Source organism: Solea senegalensis, linkage group LG6 (genome assembly GCF_019176455.1).
Source record: "Solea senegalensis isolate Sse05_10M linkage group LG6, IFAPA_SoseM_1, whole genome shotgun sequence".
Classification (NCBI taxonomy): domain Eukaryota; kingdom Metazoa; phylum Chordata; class Actinopteri; order Pleuronectiformes; family Soleidae; genus Solea; species Solea senegalensis.
The window spans coordinates 26,525,990-26,543,385 of record NC_058026.1 but is presented as its reverse complement, the minus strand read 5'-3'; the positions used below and the strand labels follow the sequence as shown (position 1 = coordinate 26,543,385).

Here is a 17,396-nt window from a genome sequence, read left to right as displayed (position 1 = left end):
TTTATGGTTTACAAGTATGTTCAGACAAGACGTCGCCATGGCGATGAAGCAAATGAATGAAGTTTGACAAAAGTGACGAGGAACCAAAACTTTATTTACAAAAACAAATCAAACTTTGTTTTTTACCTCAAAGAAAAACTCTAACGCTAAAACTGTTAAAAAAACATCAAAAATAACAGGATGTGAGGGGGCGGGGCTCTGGTATGATGTCATCCAGGTAAAATCAGAGTAGTACGAGATGTCATCAGATCAGGTCAGCCACTGCAGAGACAAAAACACATTAGCTTACATGCACTGCAGAGTGCTGAGCCCCGCCCCCTCACTATATAGTGCGTACCGTTCATGGGCATCTCGTCGATCTGGGTGGAGTAATACTGCTCGATGTCTCGCAGGATCCTGATGTCATCGTTCTTCACAAAGTTAATGGCCACACCCTTACGACCGTAACGACCCGATCGACCAATCCTGGAAGAGGTCAGAGGTCAACTCAGAGTTAGAGAAAAGACACAGCAATACAAAAAAATACTGCACTCTGACCACAGGCCACACCCCCTCATGATAAGGCACCAGGTGTGATGAAGCAGTGTTACCTGTGGATATAGAGCTCTCTGTTGTTGGGCAGGTCATAGTTGATGATCAGTGACACCTGAGGAACGTCCAGACCTCGAGCCCACACATCAGTGGAGATCAACACACGACTGAAAACACAGACACACCCGTTAACCTGTATTTAAGTCACTATTGCACACCAGTACTAAACACAGGAGCTGTGTGTGTGTGTGTGTGTTACCTGGCTCCTGATCTGAACTCCTTCATGATGGACTCTCTCTCTTTCTGAGGCATGTCTCCATGCATCGATGACACTGTGAAGTTTGCTTCTCTCATCTTCTCTGTCAGCCAGTCCACCTGACATCAATGATCAATACACTCATCAATAAGAGGTAAACTTGATTAAATGAGGTCACACTGATGTGTGTGTGTGTGTGTGTGTTGACCTCTGACCTTTCTCTTGGTGTTACAGAAGATGACGGCCTGTGTGATGGTCAGCGTGTCATAAAGATCACACAGTGTGTCAAACTTCCACTCCTCCCTCTCCACAGCAACAAAGAACTGTTTGATCCCCTCAAGAGTCAACTCATCACTGAGAGAGGGGAGAGAGAGAGGGAGGGAGAGAGAGACGAGTGTGATTCTGTACATGTGGTTCTGCACATGTGCTTCTGTATGTGTGATTCTGCATGTGTAGTTCTATATGTGTTGTTCTGCACATGTAGTTCTATATGTGTAGTTATATATGTGCTGTTCTGCATGTGTGATTCTACACGTGTGGTTCTGCATGTTTGTGGACTCACCGTTTGACCAGGATGCGGATCGGGTCGGTCATGAACTTGTTTGTCATCTCCAGGATCTCGTGTGGCAGCGTGGCACTGATCAGACACACCTGTGTGGCAGGAGGCAGGTAACGGTACACGTCGTAGATCTGCTCCTTAAACCCTGAATGAACACACACACACACACGTCAGTGGGTCATCACTGTGACATCATCATCATCATCACTGTGACATGACAGGACAGTCTGACCTTTGTTGAGCATCTCGTCAGCTTCGTCCAGGACCAGCATCTTGATGGCTCTGGTCCTCAGACTCCTGCGTCGAATCATATCTGCAGGAGAACACGTGTTAGCTTCTTATTGGCTGCTGCAGTCACACAACGACCAATCAAGACTTACCAAACACTCGTCCAGGAGTTCCTGCCACCACATGCTGACCATAGTCCAACTTCCTGATGTCCTCTCCAACGTTTGTCCCACCGATGCATGCATGACACTGGACATTCATGTAGTCACCAAGAGCGAGCAGCACCTGAGGGAGGGAGGGAGCCAATCAGAGAGCAGGACACAGCAGAGACATGTGTGCCGTCTGAGGATTGGTTGATTAATCATTACCTTCTGGATCTGTCCAGCCAACTCTCTGGTTGGAGCGAGGATCAGAGCCTGGGTCTCCCTCACCTGGACAAAGGTAACACAGGACATTATGATGTCATCAGGTGAACAAGCAGGAGACAACACACACCCAGCAGCACTGACACAGACAGACACACACAGACCTGGATGTCCAGACACTGCAGCACTGACACACAGAACGTGGCCGTCTTTCCTGTTCCAGACTGAGACCTGAACACAACAGAGAACAGATGTTAGACCATGACCCAAATCAAAACCAGAGGTGGAGTGGTCCATGTTCTGGCCAGTACAGCACATTCTTTTTGGTTTTGTTTAAAGGGATAGTTCAGGTCTTATGAGTCATTGACACCTGCAGTGAGCACCCTCTGCTGCTAAGAACAAACCTGAGATGCAGAGACAGCAGATTTAAATCACAATGCTTCACTAAACCCTGAGAGAATAAAGTGTTACTACATAACAGTTTAGCCACTGAACACGTCTTTATCTCAAAACACTCACTCTCCCACAACACAGGAGATGACCCACTGCTGCCTTCATCACCAGGTTCAAATGTCTTATTTATTTTCAGTGTTTGAAATCGAACGTTCAGATTGACCTCAGTGACACAAAATGACCACTCGAGGCAGCAGAGGACCAGCAGCTCTATGGTGTGGGAGAGTGAGTGAGTGGAACTATCCCTTTAACTAGTCTGAACAGCTTTGGTCCATTTGAAATCACAGTGTGAACAGAACAGAACGTCTTGGGCTGCTGGTCTGGGAGCGACACAGACAGAAGACAGAGGACAGTGTAAAGTCTTACTGTGCGATGACGTCTCTGCCTTTGATGATCTGTTTGATGGCTCTCTGCTGGATCGCTGACGGCTTCTCAAAGCCTGAAACATACACACAGTCAAGTTAAAGTTAGTCAGATGTTCCTCAGCACTGAAGCTAGACTAACATGTAAACATGTTTGAATCAAACACTCAGTCTCTCATCATGAACCTGGTACAGTGACCTGGAGTCACTTTTTTATAAAGAAAAAATAATAACTGAACATTAACACTAGGGCTGAAATGAGCAACTGTGTTGATAGACTATTGAAACGATGAGTTTTAGAATCAGATAATAAATCACAGTTACTCTGTGTCTCTTTAACCCGAGTCTCTAAGTGGCTAACTTGATCCAGTCACTGGAGATCTCATCTTAAGGAATTTACTCAGCAGACGCAGACACTATTATCCAAAGACACTTACAATAAGTGCATTTTAACCTTTGGAACAAACAAGAGCTAGAAGCAAGTGCTTCAAATACGCCAAACAATAAAGTGCTACTCGATGTACAGCGATGTACAAGTAAGTGCTAAGTTGTTTCTTTAAATAAACATTGCTACTGTGACAACAGTAGATGGGGCTTAATTTAAAGTCCATGTTACCAAAGAAGAAGAAACACTGGAGATGGAAATCGAACTTTAATATCAAACTTTCTCAACACCTGGCTCAGTTCAGGTCTGAATGGGACGTCACGGGCCATGTAACCCGATTGAACAAAGTGATTATCGATGATTCAATATTCATCAGCTTCCGTTAAAACTCAACTCCATTCACTTCTCGGATGATTTAAAGCCTTTTAACGCGGGTCAGTAGACACGCGGTAGAGAAGCGTTTACGGTCCGCTCCTTCTCCGGCATAAATTATACACACACTTCCCGGCTCCAGTAGCAGGGAGACCAACGGGAACAGAGTCTGGTTAAGCAGTGAAAGTCCAGGAGCGTTAGCGCAACAGCTTATGCTAACATGCTAAGCGGAATGTTGAGGCATCAGTTAAACGTTTAAAATATTACACACGTAAGAACAAACATTCAGTGGACACGTGCATTCAATAAACTAATTAAAGAAAAATACATATATGAAGACAAACTCCACCGCTAAACCGAGCACATTTCTAACTCCACATCCGCCCGGAGGCCGCGCGGATCCTCAGCCTACCGTAAGCGTAGATGCCGCGGAGTAGGTCCTCTCGGAGGCCCATGGTGTCAAACGTGGGGGTGACGTCCACCTCCTCGCTGGTCTCAAACTCCACCTTGGTCATGTCCTCGTCCTTCAGGAGCCTCTTCCTGCTCTGTGTCCCGGCGGCAGCCATCGTCCTCCGTTCGCCTCAAACTCACCGAACAAACACAAAAACAGCGGCGATTCCTGTGCTGCGTAACTAGCGGTTGTTAGCTAACAGAGAAAGAGCGCCACACGTGTCGCGCTGCTGACGCAGAGAGAGCGACGCACTATGTGACGTCACACATTTGAGGAAAAAAGGGTTCGCCTTTCATGAACAAAAACACTGATAAAGAAAATGTATTTTTTATTAAATAGAGATGAAAATAAATTCATGATTAACTGCAGATGTTCTAAAAAAACATCAGAGCTTTCACACACACACACGGTTTCCATAACATCTGTAACTGGGCCGCTCAGTCAGTGGAGGTCACAGATGACGTCATCCTTCATTAAAAATAACACACTGAGGGCCGAAGTGCTGCCCTCTACAGTTCACTTCTCCACAGTGTGTAGATGGCACTTTGTTAAATCATCAGTATTATGATGTCACTGCTTCATGTGATCAGGAACAGGAAGTCTGTTGCATCATCGTCATGTGTCAGTCGTCCTTTGATTGGTGGATGTCCAGACTGACGACCTGCAGCTCCGTCAGGTTGTTGCTGCTGCTCTGTTGACTGATGACCATCTGACCAACAAACAAACAAACAAACAAACAAACATCAGTGTCTCTGTTCCACATGTCACTGCTGACCAGGGGCCCGTTTCAGAAAGCAGGTTCACTCAACTGTGAGTATGTTCACTCCGAGTTAAGCGTGTGCGCTGGGAATGAAAAAAGCCGTCATCAATGGAGCTCTGATACTACGATTCAGCATGGCAACGGGTAAACAAAGAGCACAGACTCCATTTTAATCCAGTTGAGCAGAAATATTAACACATGCCAATGACCATGACATTTATGTTCAAAAACAGGAGTGAAGAGACAAGTCGATAAATTAACACTATTACATTTTTTTATACAGTGTAATCGACTCATTCATCATTTAAAAGACTTCATTAATGATGATAAATGCTGCAGTCCTACATATGTTACATTTGATATTTATTCAGCTGTAACCTGACGAGACACAAACTGAAGATGAGAATATGATTCAAACTGAGAAAACTATCATTAAAAAGTCCAACTGAAGTGTCCATGTTCAAACTGACTCACTTTTTTCACTTTATTTTACATTAAAACATTTTGCTCAACACTATTTCATGACTATATTTCCACATGTAAATATTAACAAAGCACAGTGAGAAAGCACATCTGCAGTGAGATTTAAAAAGTCACTTCTAAACTACAGTGAAGTTAAAGTGTTTCCAGCTGCATCAGAAATATATATATTATCAGCTATAATCTCCATCATGATCAGTGATCTATGACAAGAACATTTCACAACCTGACACATGATGTCTACAGTACCAGAGAGTGTCTACAGTGATGATAAGCCTACAGTAACACAGAGTCTTAATGTGCAGAGTCACAGTGTTGTTCACATCCAAGATATATTCATCTTAAAAGCACTTATATCAAAGAAAGTCCTTGGGCAAGTGAATGAAGTAACCATGGTGCGTCCCCCTTAATGAGACATGAGCTCCCCTGCAAACATGATTTGTGAGATTTTGGGGGTGTCTCTAAAATATTGTTTTTTGATTGATGTGACTAAGATTTGTGTGGAGGTTGAATATGTGGCGATATGTGCTGACTTAAGACAAGTAGACGTACAGACTTGTAATAATGGATATGTTGAGTATGTACTTTTTTTGTGGTGGAGATGCAACTAAACTGTGTCGTGCTGAGGCGAAGTAGAGCCGGTGGAAATATGACACAAGTCCTCGTTCTGAGGCACGCGCAACATACCCCCCAATACACGTGAGCCCCTCTGAATGCCGCGGTGTAGTTCACACACAGGAAGTAACATCTGATTGGGATTTTGATGTTTTGAAAGACGTAAATGTCATTAATTTGGCAGGTGAATGCACTGTGATACGTGTTTTGATATCGACTGTATGAATGAAGAAATGAGTCAGACAGCTGCTTCAGGCTCAGCAGGAGGAGACACAGAGAAAACCTATCAGCAAGCAGGTTAGGTTCACGGAGTATGTTGCCAGGGTAACTGACTCAGAGTTAAGCTGAACTGGCTTTGTGAAACCGAAAAACCAGAGTTTCCTGCTGCTGACCAGCTCGTACCTGGTGAAGCTGCACTGCTGACACGGGGATCTGAGTGGCCACTGGGGGCAGCGAGGTGAGGAAGACCTGTGGGACGGCACCTGACCAACAGACAAAACAACTTTATTAGAACAAAACAACAACGTGATGAGACTACTTCAGAGCCGCTCTCCTACCAGGGTCATGTGACTGGGCGTGGCCCGTCGGGGTGAATGTGTTGAGGACGGCGAGGCTACCATCACCAAGAGAGGACGCCGGTGCAGTGTACATGACCGTGTGACCACCGGGGTACATCATGTGACCTGCTACTGACGAAACAAGAGAGAGAGGGAGAGAGGGAGAGAGGGAGGGGGAGAGGGGAAGGAGGGAGAGAGGGACAGAGGGACAGAGCGAGAGAGAAAGAGAGAGAGAGATTATTTATTCTTACAAATACACAACTAAGATATTGTTCATTTGTATAAACATGGGTTGGTTTAACACAGCCTTTATCAAACTGTGGGGCGGGGCCCCCTGAGGGGGCATGAGCTCAGTTAAACTAAAGTTTAGCAGGTGGAACTTTTGCTCTCCAGTAACCTGGACTCATTTTAGTGTCGTAACATAATCTACACTGGTGACAAGGTTTGGAGAATATCTCACAGCTCAGTGTTGGACAGTGAACGTGGTAATAGATGAAGAAAGACGTCTGTGTGTCAGAGGATAGCATAAAAGCTCATAAATGAGTTGCGTTGCGTTATGAATACTGAACACAGGAACAAAGCACAGTGAGCTTCCTCCAAGACTCATACAGAAAACCACACATGACCACAGAGGAGCTCATAACTGTCTGCTGCTCCAAATAAACTTTAACCTTTAAAGAAGACATATTATACCCTATTTCCCCAAGTTAAAATAGTTCCCTGGTGTCCTAATGAACATGTCAGTGACATGCTTTGGTCAAAATACCATAAGGATGAAGCACCATAGCAGTTCAATAACCCTGCCAAAACCGCCCCTTTCAGAACGCTCGGTTTTGTGCATGGTCCCTTTATATCCAAATGAGACACAGGCAAACATACACCCACTTCTTCCAGGGGGTTTCTGATTTGTCCTTCTTACTGCGCTCACTCACTCAGCTCCTGTTCCCTCCACTCCATTCCTCTCCCCCTCCCTCCACTAGTTCTCTGACAATATCATGGCAGCGTGCGCGGAAAACAGCGAGAGTCACAGGAAGAGACGTCCTACATAATTATCAAGCTGAACACTGCCCAACTGTAAATCAGTTAAAAACACTTACGGACAGCATTGCTGATCGCCACCGCTGATCGCCAGCGGCAAGCTGCACAAACTGCACAAACTGCCGCTGTATGTGACTGTATCAGACTGAGTCTGTGCTCCAGTCATGGAGGACGTACTGAACAAATATTTTTAATTAGGACATGTCAGAATGGTCAGTTATGAGCTCTATTTGACCTTTTCTTAAAAATGTGTGTGTTTGTATGTCGGTGAAATACGTTCGCTGACTAAATACGGCGACCGCTGGCCGCAGTCTGATGTGAAGTGGTGCAAACACACAAACACACGTTTGCTGACTTTATCCGGCACATTAGCTTCGTATATAAAATCCTCTGAGGCTGGAAGTTTGTGTAAAACACTGTGCTCCACTGTGCAGCCACCAACAGCACACTTGTCCCTTCGCGTTGACATAATACTGCTCTTCCTCCCTCGCCATCACTCTGGCATTTTATAGGGACATGGTGGAGCTAAGGTGGAGCTCTCCAAGTAAACTTACTGGTGGGGTGGTAACATTCGTGGTGAAATGCGCATGCTGCCGTCATACACACAGGGAATTCAACATTGCATGTTTTATCACCTATACTTACATTAAGGGAGACCACGAAAACATGACATGTTAAAAAGTTGATTTTGCCTAATATGTCCCCTTTAAAAAGTTTCTATTTCTGAAGCAAAAATGAGTGAAAGAGAAGTGGACGACACAGTGTCCCTGAGGACATCAACTCATACCTGTGGAAGAGGCGCGGTTAAACTCATATCTATGGAGGAGGCGTGGCTAAACTCATACCTGTGGAGGAGGCATGGCTAAATTCATACCTGTGGAGGAGGCGTGGCTAAAATAATACCTGTGGAGAAGGTGTGGCTAAACCCATACCTGTGGAGGAGGTGTGGCTAAACCCATACCTGTGGAGGAGGCGTGGCTAAACTCATACCTGTGGAGGAGGGGTGGCTGTGGATGTCGGAGCCGCTCTGATTGGTGGAGGCCTTACTGCTGGTCTGCACTTGGACTGTCTGCAACTGCTGAGAGACTGCGCCCCCTGGTGAACACAACATGTATGTGTATTAAAGTGGACATATTATGCCCTATTTCCCCCATTAAAATAGTTCCCTTGTGTCCTAATGAACATGTCAGTGACATGCTTTGGTCAAAATACCATAAAGATGAAGCATCATAGCAGTTCAATAACCCTAAACCCGCCCCTTTCAGAACGCTCAGTTTTCGTGCATGGTCCCTTTATATGCAAATGAGACACAGGCAAACACACACCCACTTCTTCCAGGGGGTTTCTGATTTGTCCTTTTTACTGCGCTCACTCGCTCAGCTCCTGTTCCCTCCGCTCCATTCCTCTCCCCCTCCCTCCACTAGTTCTCTGACAATATCATGGCAGCGTGCGCAGAAAACAGCGAGAGTGCTGTCACAGGAAGAGACGTCCTACATAAGGATCGAGCCGAACACTGCCCAACTGTAAATCAGTTAAAAACACTTGGGGACAGCACCACTGATCGCCACTGCTGATCACCAGCGGCGCGCGGCGAGCTGAATAAACTGCCGCTGTATGTGACTGTATCAAACCGGTGACTGTATGCTCCGGAGCTGGCGATCAGTCATCACCAGCTGATCGCCATTCAGCATTTGATACAGTCACACACAGCGCCAGTTTAGGTAGCTCGCCACTCGCCGCTGGCGATCAGCGGTGCTGTCCCTATGTCTTTTTAACTGATTTTCACAGAGAGTGCAGCACCGCTGCACAGAGAGTGCAGCACCGTTGATCGCCACCGCTGAGCTGCATAAACAGCTGCTGTATGTGATTGAGTCTGTGCTCCGGTCATGGAGGACGTACTGAACAAATATTTTTAATTAGGACCTGTCAGAATGGTCAGTTATGAGCTCTATGTGACCTTTTCTTAACAATGTGTGTGTTTGTACGTCGGTGAAATACGTCCCCTGACTAAATACGGCGACCGCTGGCCGCAGTCTGATGTGAAGTGAAGACTTTATGTGGCACATTAGCTTCATATATAAAATCCTCTGTAAAACACTGTGCTCCACTGTGCAGCCACCAACAGCACACTTGTCCCTTTTTTCACACTTTGGCGACTGGTAGGGCCTCCAGAGTCCCAAATATAGGTATTAAAATGGTTAAAAAGTTGATTTTGCATAATATGTCCCCTTTAACACAAGCGTGTGTGTGTGTGTGTGTGTCAACGTTCTGACCTGCCAGTGACACGGTGGCTGGGAGACGGAGCAGCGTGGTCGCTGATGTCGGCGGAGCATGCAGTGTGGAGGCGTGACCCTGGATGGTCAGAGGTGGAGTCTGCAGCTGACTGAGGGGGATGGTGTGTGTGCCAGGAGGCAGTGACATACCTGAGGGGGCGGGGCCAGGAAGCTGTGAGGTTAGAACGAATGCTACAAGTTTCTACCTAGCTGTCACAGGTGATGTTACTGTGGTAACTGCAGAGACGGACAGCAAACCCCACCCCTCCCACCTGGCATCAAGGTGAAGCCTCCAGGAAGAACAACACCTGCCGACGTCTTTATCACTGAGCCATTAGAGGAGGACTGCGGCTGCCAGGAGGGGGCGCTGGTCTGCACCGAAGAGGAGGGAGGAGCCTGTGTGGACAGGGCGTGTGCTGGTTTCATGGGATCCTGCAGGACGAGACAGAGGACACTCAGACCTGAGACACTCTCACCTCTAACCACACCTACTCTGACTCTGTTACCTTGGCAACGTCTGAGCATCCGTCCACCTCTGACACCTGGTAGGTGAGGTCAGTCTCCTCGAAGCCCGTGGCGCTCATCCTCTGGTCGGAGGAGGGGTCAGAGCGCGGCGGAGAGTCCGGGGAGTTGAGACAGGTCTGGATCAGAGCTTTTCCTGTTTCTGACGTAATCATAGGCTGAAGTTTCCTGGTGGCAAACGTGTACACGTGACCCGTCTCACTGGCCACCAGCAGCAACACCTGAGTCCCCGTCAGTGTGGACAACTCATATGCCTGTAGGGGGGGAAAGGGGGCGGGGTTTAATCTGCTGTTCACATGATGACACCTGTGTGACCTCTGACCCACCTTCTTATAATGTGATATACACACAATGATGACACTTTGGGCTTGTTAGTGTCATTTTTGGTGCCCTTTTATGATGCTCAGCGTGAAGTGGAGGGGCACAAATATCCAACTCTGCATCTTGTGCTGCTATGGGCAGAACGACTCAGACATCACTGCCAGCAAAATGCCAACGATACTGCACAGCTGGCAGCCACGCATCAAAGGCAAGCACGCTGGTTTTGCGCACCACTCCGCAAAGCCGCAACATTCCTGTGGCCGAAATTCAGCCAGTTGCGGATGCTGCCACTGACCAAAGGGCAAATGTACAACAGTATGTGAAGTTCACTATTAACTGCGCAGCAGCTGGTACCGGTGGACCCAGCTGACGCAAGCCAGGAGACAGGTGCTGCGTCAGCGTCTGCAGCAGCAGCACTTGCTGCAAATAATGTATTTCTGGCCGGGTCAGGTTGTAATTGTCAGGCCCATTGAGAACTCTGACACACAATAACAACACCAACCATGATTCATGTGTTTATAAGTTAATGTGGTTCACGAGTTCATGTGTTCACATGGTTCACGAGTTCCATGTGTTGATGTGCTTCATGAGCTCATGTGGTTCAGGAGTTCATGAGCTTGTATTCATGAGCTCATATGGTTCATGTATTCATGAGCTCATGTGGTTCATGCGTTTCATAAGATTGTGTTCATGTGGTTCATGAGTTTGTGTTCATGAGTTCATGTGTTTCATGAGTTTGTGTTCATGAGTTTGTGTTCATGAATTCATGTGGTTCATGAGTTTGTGTTCATGTGTTTCATGAGATTGTGTTCATGAGTTCATGTGTTTCATGAGTTCATGTGGTTCATGAGTTTGTGTTGGCAACATCTGAGCATCCGTTCGCCTCTGACACCTGTAGGTGAGGTCGGTCTCCTTGAAGTCTGTGGCGCTCATCCTCTGGTCGGAGGAGGGGTCAAAGCGCTTAGGAGTACTAGTTAGTACTTAGCTAGGAGTACCACATAGTACTTAGCTAGGATACATACTAGTTAGTAGTTAGCTAGAGGTACTGGTTAGTATTTAGTTAGGTCTAGAAGTACTAGTTCGTACTTAGCTAGGAGTACCACATAGTACTAAGTTATTACAATTATGTTATTGATTAAAGATTCCATTTCTAACTAATAACGCAAGGAAAGTTACAGTCAGTGACTGAGAAACTGACCCCTGACCTGTGACCCACCTTCTTCATGATGCCGGTCTTCCTCTTGCTGAAGGTCGTGTATCTCCTCAGCTTGTTGTCGATGAACTCCATCTTGATCTTCACTCTTCCTCGGGTCTTCTTCCCGGGTCTGGCTCCGGGGACTCCGCCGGAGGCCGATGACTGGTGCCCGGCTTTCCCGTCACTTCTCTCCCGCTTCACCCCCCTCCTGTCCCCGCCTGAACCCGCCGGATCCTCCTCGTCCCCAGACTCGGAGTCCTGGTCGGAGCCGCTGTAGACCACCTCGATGCCATACCCTCTGTCGTCAAACTGAGCTCCGTCGCTCCCGGAGTTCGGTCCCGGTGTGTTCACCGCCAGGCTATTCAGCCCGGTTCCGTTGCCCGCACGCCCGGATCCTGTTCTGGTTCCCATTCCGGCGCTGCTCCCAGCTAGCCCCACTGCGTTCCTCCGCCTCACGGCCCGGAGCTCCGGTGCTACACTCAACGAAGCTCGACGCTTCCAGTCCGGTCACAGGAAGCTAACAGCACCGCTAGCCGCCGGCTAACTGTGCACAGCTAACCGTTACTTTAGCAACAAATAAAGAAGCTCCGCGTCCATCATTAAAGTGCGTGAATGAGCGGGTGACGAGGCCGAACAGCCGAACAACAGCCGGACACGAACATGACAACGTTCCCTCCGCGAACTTAGATCCACTGTCAACATTTAAACGTAGTAAAGTTACAAACTTGTGTTTTTCTGCCAAAGACTCTGACGCCCGGTCCCCGCCGTCACACCGATGTCCATCCGCCGCACAATGTAGTTCCATATATCCTGTCCTCACTCAGCTCATATTCTTGATTTATTACGTCACACACTTCACCTGCACCGACACAATGACGTCATCGACACCTGTCACACTGACGCGTGCCTTAGGTGCGAGGTTCAGGGAGACGGAGGCGCGCAGTGATACCCTCTGTTCCGAGGAACTACTTTTCTCAAAACGAGAAGAAGGAAAAAACATTTAAATATGAATTAAAACGTTTAATAAATGTTTTTATTTTATCTAGAACTTTCAGAAACAAAGTAAGTAGGCGGAGCCTCTGTCGCTGTTACTGTGTGTATTTCACATTAAAAGAAGGTGGGTCACACAGGTGAAATTGAAAGAGGCTCCGCCTAATTTGTTTATTAATGTGTATAAATATATACATATATAATATTTGTCATAGTTAAAATGTTACATTTTAATATCACAGGTGAAGAATCAATGATGAACTCATTCTGTCTTAAGAATATTTATTTACCATCTATGGTTTATCTGTAGCTGTTACTAGCTGATACATATATGTACTGTATGTATGTGTATACATACGTATATATATATATATATATACATATGTATGTGTACATAGTAATGACTGTGAGTCTTTGATGTGAATATGATATATTGTTGTTTTAATCACACACTTTATTATAACAATATTAAACTGACAAACAAACATTTTTATACAAAACACCTTCATTCATACGATCCCACATCTGTTCTCCAAAAACTGTGATCTGCTCCATTTGTTTTCCTCCAGCTGTTCTGTTTAAAAGTCATGGCAACATCATTTAAACCATGTGACACTGATGACATCATCATTTAAACATGTGACAGTGATGACATCATTTAAACGTGTGACACCGATGACTTCATCATTTAAACCATGTGACAATGATGACATCATCATTTAAACATGTGACACTGATGACATCATCATTTAAACATGTGACACTGATGACATCATCATTTCAACCATGTGACACTGATGACATCATCATTTTAACATGTGACACTGATGACATCATATAAACCATGTGACACTGATGATATAATTTAAACCATGTGACACTGATGACCATCATTTTAACATGTGACACTGATGACATCATTTAAACCATGTGACACTGATAGGGCTGCAGCTCAGTCATTTTAGGATCCAATCACTAGGATTGTGATTAATTATTTATTTGATAGATTGATTAGAGCCAATCATTTAGATTGCGTTTTGTTTTCGACCACGTTCTCGGTTAGTTAAAGAACGCCAATCAATAGGATTGTGCTTTTCAGTTAGATTCCGTTTTGAAGTGTTTAGAGCTTTGTTTTCCTCCGTTTGGAGAGTTTTCTGTTTTGAGTTTTAGGTGTTAACCATAGTCTGAGTTTCGTCTTGGGAGTGATTTTCTGTTTCACGTTCATAGTTCCGCAGCGTTTCTTTTGAAGAGTGTTCCCCATTTGTTATATTCTTTCATAGCCTCGCTTTGTTTTCCCTCAGTAAGAGGATTTTTGTCTTGTGTTTTGCTAAAGAGTGCTAATAAAGACTGTTAAAAGGCCTCTGCGTCTGAGTCCTCTCTGAACCAGCTTGTCAACCTATTTCCAGGAAGATATATGAAACATATAAGAAGTCTGCAGATCCTGTGGCTTCAATCATACAGAGGTGAGATATCAGACGCTGACACTGATTTGTAGACTACATATTTTATATGACTGCATATGTCTCCTTTTAACACATGCTCACTGTCCAACACAATCTTAAATCTTAATCATTGATTGATGTCCATGCAGCTGTACTCTCCATCTCCCTGGACAAAGACTGAATTTCTTGAATTTCCTTCGGGATCAATAAAGTATCTATCTATCTATCTATCTATCTATCTATCTATCTATCTAAGACATGGACACATGTGGAACTCAGTTTGACTCCAGGTAAACTGATCATTTAGGAAACTGTTAATCCAATTTTCACAGCAGTTTATATCCCATAATGTATGTGATGTGAGTGTCATTAATGACTTCATTATTTTGTTATATCACTTTGTCTCATCAGCGAGATAACTCAGCTTCAGAGCCACATGTCCAAGGAAGCAAGGCTCAAACTGGAAAGCCTTAGAGAGTGAGGACTTTGTCAGGCGCCTGTAATCCCTGACAACTTTTTGAAAAATGTAAATAGTTAATTGTCTGCTATGCATACAAATAAAAACGATATATCATTCATCACTTGTATTCATTACATGGATTTGAAAGTTATACAACTTCCTGTGCAGAATCAAGGGTTTCAGTGCATTTGTTTTACTTTCATCAAAATACCTACTGATGTCCAATTGGCTTGGTTTGATTCAGATACCAATGTTTCATATATCTTCCTGGAAATAGGTAACGTCTCCTTAATGACGCACTCAGCAGATCTCGTCTACTTAACATCTGTCTGTCACCACCAGCTGGACCACACCAGCACAGAATTTTAGGAGGGTTTTTTTCAGGTTAAAACCCTGATCAAGTAGACTTTTATTAGTTCTAATTGTTGTTCTGTCCAGTTGAACAACATGTCAAACTACAGACTAATAAGACATTCAATAAATGTAGGCCTATATTAAACAAATTGTATTGTATTTTTGTAACATACAGGTTGCCATGATGTTGGAAGTTTGCAAAAACAAATGTCAGTCAGTCAGTCAGTCAGTCAGTCATCATCTAACCGCTTTATCCTCAGCCAGAGGGTCGCGGGGGGTGCTGTGCCAATCTCAGCTACATCGGGCGATAGGCGGGGTACACCCTGGACAGTTCGCCAGTCCATCGCAGGGCCACACACAACTAGAGACAAACAACCATTCACTCTCACACTCACTCCTATGGTCAATTTAGAGTGTCCAATTTACCTAATCCCCACATTGCATGTTTTTGGACTGTGGGAGGAAGCCGGAGAACCTGGAGAGAACCCACGCACACACGGGGAGAACATGCAAACTCCATGCAGAAAGGCCCTTGTTCCAACCGGGGCTCGAACCCGGGTCTTCTCGCTGCAAGGCGAGAGTGCTAACCACTATACCACCGTGTGGCCCTAAAACAAATGTAATTATTCAAAATGTTACATTGTGTTCAATGTACGTGATACTATATTGTATCAACATGATAATTATATCATATAAATGTGATAGTATGTTGTATAAACGTGATAATTATATTATATAAATGTGATAGTATGTTGTATAAACGTGATAATTATATATAAATGTGATACTATGTTGTATAAACGTTATAATTATATAAACGTAATACTATGTTGTATAAACGTGATAATTAGATCACATAAACGAGATACTATATTGTGTAAACATGATAATTAAATGTTGAAAGAACTGCGTGCCTGTTTCCAATCGGCTTTTATATATTTTAATAGTTTGGCTATGACATTTCATAGTTGACAAAGTGACATTAATTATTACAGAAAGAACATTTCTGTGTTCATAAAAGTCAACACAAGTGTTTATTCTTCTCTATTCCTGTCGCACACCGGGATAAAAGTCTCTTGTCAACAAGTGTCTGTGAAATACGCGTGTGTAAATAAAGTTTCAATAAAAGTAACGTCATCACGTTAGTAAACGTCATCACTACGAATGTTCTTATTACTTTGGGGAAGTCTAGAAAAACAGATCTTTCCAACAGGTGATTCAGCCACAGCAGGGAGGGAGACGGGAGTGGGAGGAGTTCTGCCAGTATCTCTGAAAAGCATTAAAGTGCCTGATGGAATGGCATCAAATACGATTGCAAATTCTCGAGGCGTTAAAAAAAGGGGCTACAGGGGCTGTAAGGGACTTGTGTATAATCTCGAAATCATCTTCTTGTAAGGTTCATCATTGTAAGCTTTTACAAATACCTTTAGAATATCGTTGTCTGGCTCATAATTTTTCATAATTTATTTCCTGATATAGTCTCTTATTTGTAAATACTTGAAGTGGTCCTGGTTCTGTAAACCATATGTATCCTTAAAAAACGTCTAACTGTACCTTTACTTATTAGCGAATGTTGTAAGCCCTAAGGAGGTCCATTCCTTGAATCTATAGTTGTGTTGATTAGGTATGAATTGTGGGTCATATGCAAACCACTTTAAGATTTCAAATGTCTTTTTTAAATTGGACTGTTTCAATAAATCACTCAAAATCTGCAACGAATTTGTGATCCATTGTGTAGTAATGGATCGCCAATCAACGCCGTGACTGGAAAACCTCTCGCCATTGTTTGTTCAATATTTGTAACAATATTTGTAATCCATGTAATGAATGTAACTAGAAGTACACCAACCTATTAAAGGCCTACGTTGGGCTGCCTTGTAATAGTCCTTTAGAATAGGAAGAGCCAGTCCTCCCTTTTCTTTCGATAGCTGAAGTGTTCTATAACGTATCCTAGGTTTCTTCCCAGCCCATATGTATCTCGAGATTAACCTATCCCATTCTTGGAATTGTTTTTCTGATGTTTCTAAGGGCAATGACTGAAAAAGGTATAAACGCCTTGGCAGGATGTTCATCTTGATGGATTCAATACGTGAGCTGAGACTCAGATATGGGATTAAGTTCCATCTATGAGTCAGTCAGTCATCATGCTACCGCTTTATCCTCCACCAGAGGGTCGCGGGAGGTGCTGTGCCAATCTCAGCTACATCGGGCGATAGGCGGGGTACACCCTGGACAGTTCGCCAGTCCATCGCAGGGCCACACACAACTAGAGACAAACAACCATTCACTCTCACACTCACTCCTACGGTCAATTTAGAGTGTCCAATTCACCTAATCCCCACATTGCATGTTTTTGGACTGTGGGAGGAAGTCGGAGAACCCGGAGAGAACCCACGCACACACGGGGAGAACATGCAAACTCCATGC

At 44.6% G+C, this 17,396-nt stretch overlaps 2 protein-coding genes across 3 annotated transcripts; both read right to left on the bottom strand.

Moving 5' to 3' along the window:
• Window positions 1-75: 75 nt before the first annotated feature.
• On the bottom strand, window positions 76-4,195 carry eif4a3 (eukaryotic translation initiation factor 4A3). The gene is made up of 12 exons (XM_044027522.1): window positions 3,924-4,195; window positions 2,759-2,831; window positions 2,104-2,170; window positions 1,943-2,005; window positions 1,727-1,859; window positions 1,579-1,659; window positions 1,350-1,491; window positions 1,003-1,141; window positions 791-906; window positions 591-698; window positions 338-465; window positions 76-261 (listed from the first exon to the last, which is right to left on the bottom strand). The coding sequence occupies exons 1-12, from the start codon at window positions 4,075-4,077 to the stop codon at window positions 245-247; spliced, it is 1,221 nt and encodes a 406-aa protein (XP_043883457.1). The 5' UTR covers window positions 4,078-4,195; the 3' UTR covers window positions 76-244.
• Window positions 4,196-4,273: 78 nt separating this feature from the next.
• Window positions 4,274-12,635, bottom strand: LOC122770581 (serum response factor-like). 2 transcript variants are annotated; one of them, XM_044027520.1, is made up of 8 exons: window positions 11,745-12,635; window positions 10,192-10,461; window positions 9,958-10,117; window positions 9,686-9,835; window positions 8,403-8,507; window positions 6,375-6,506; window positions 6,220-6,299; window positions 4,274-4,671 (listed from the first exon to the last, which is right to left on the bottom strand). In XM_044027520.1, exons 1-8 carry the CDS (start codon window positions 12,132-12,134, stop codon window positions 4,585-4,587), a joined length of 1,374 nt encoding a protein of 457 aa, XP_043883455.1. In that variant the 5' UTR covers window positions 12,135-12,635; the 3' UTR covers window positions 4,274-4,584. The 2 variants fall into 2 exon arrangements, with proteins under 2 accessions (XP_043883455.1, XP_043883456.1); XM_044027521.1 differs by having other exon boundaries at window positions 6,375-6,503.
• Window positions 12,636-17,396: the final 4,761 nt, after the last annotated feature.

Bases quoted from the DNA above. Each gene is read 5' to 3' on its own strand.
- eif4a3 (XM_044027522.1), bottom strand. From the start codon at position 4,077: ATGGCTGCCGCCGGGACACAGAGCAGGAAGAGGCTCCTGAAGGACGAG. The intron at 1,492-1,578 runs GTCAGACTGTCC...GTGTTCATTCAG, and splicing joins TGACGAGATGCTCAACAAAG to GGTTTAAGGAGCAGATCTAC. The intron at 699-790 runs GTAACACACACA...CTGTGTTTTCAG, and splicing joins GAGTTCAGATCAGGAGCCAG to TCGTGTGTTGATCTCCACTG.
- LOC122770581 (XM_044027520.1), bottom strand. From the start codon at position 12,134: ATGGGAACCAGAACAGGATCCGGGCGTGCGGGCAACGGAACCGGGCTG. The intron at 10,118-10,191 runs GTAACAGAGTCA...CTCGTCCTGCAG, and splicing joins GATGCTCAGACGTTGCCAAG to GATCCCATGAAACCAGCACA. The intron at 9,836-9,957 runs GTGGGAGGGGTG...CCGCCCCCTCAG, and splicing joins AGGCTTCACCTTGATGCCAG to GTATGTCACTGCCTCCTGGC.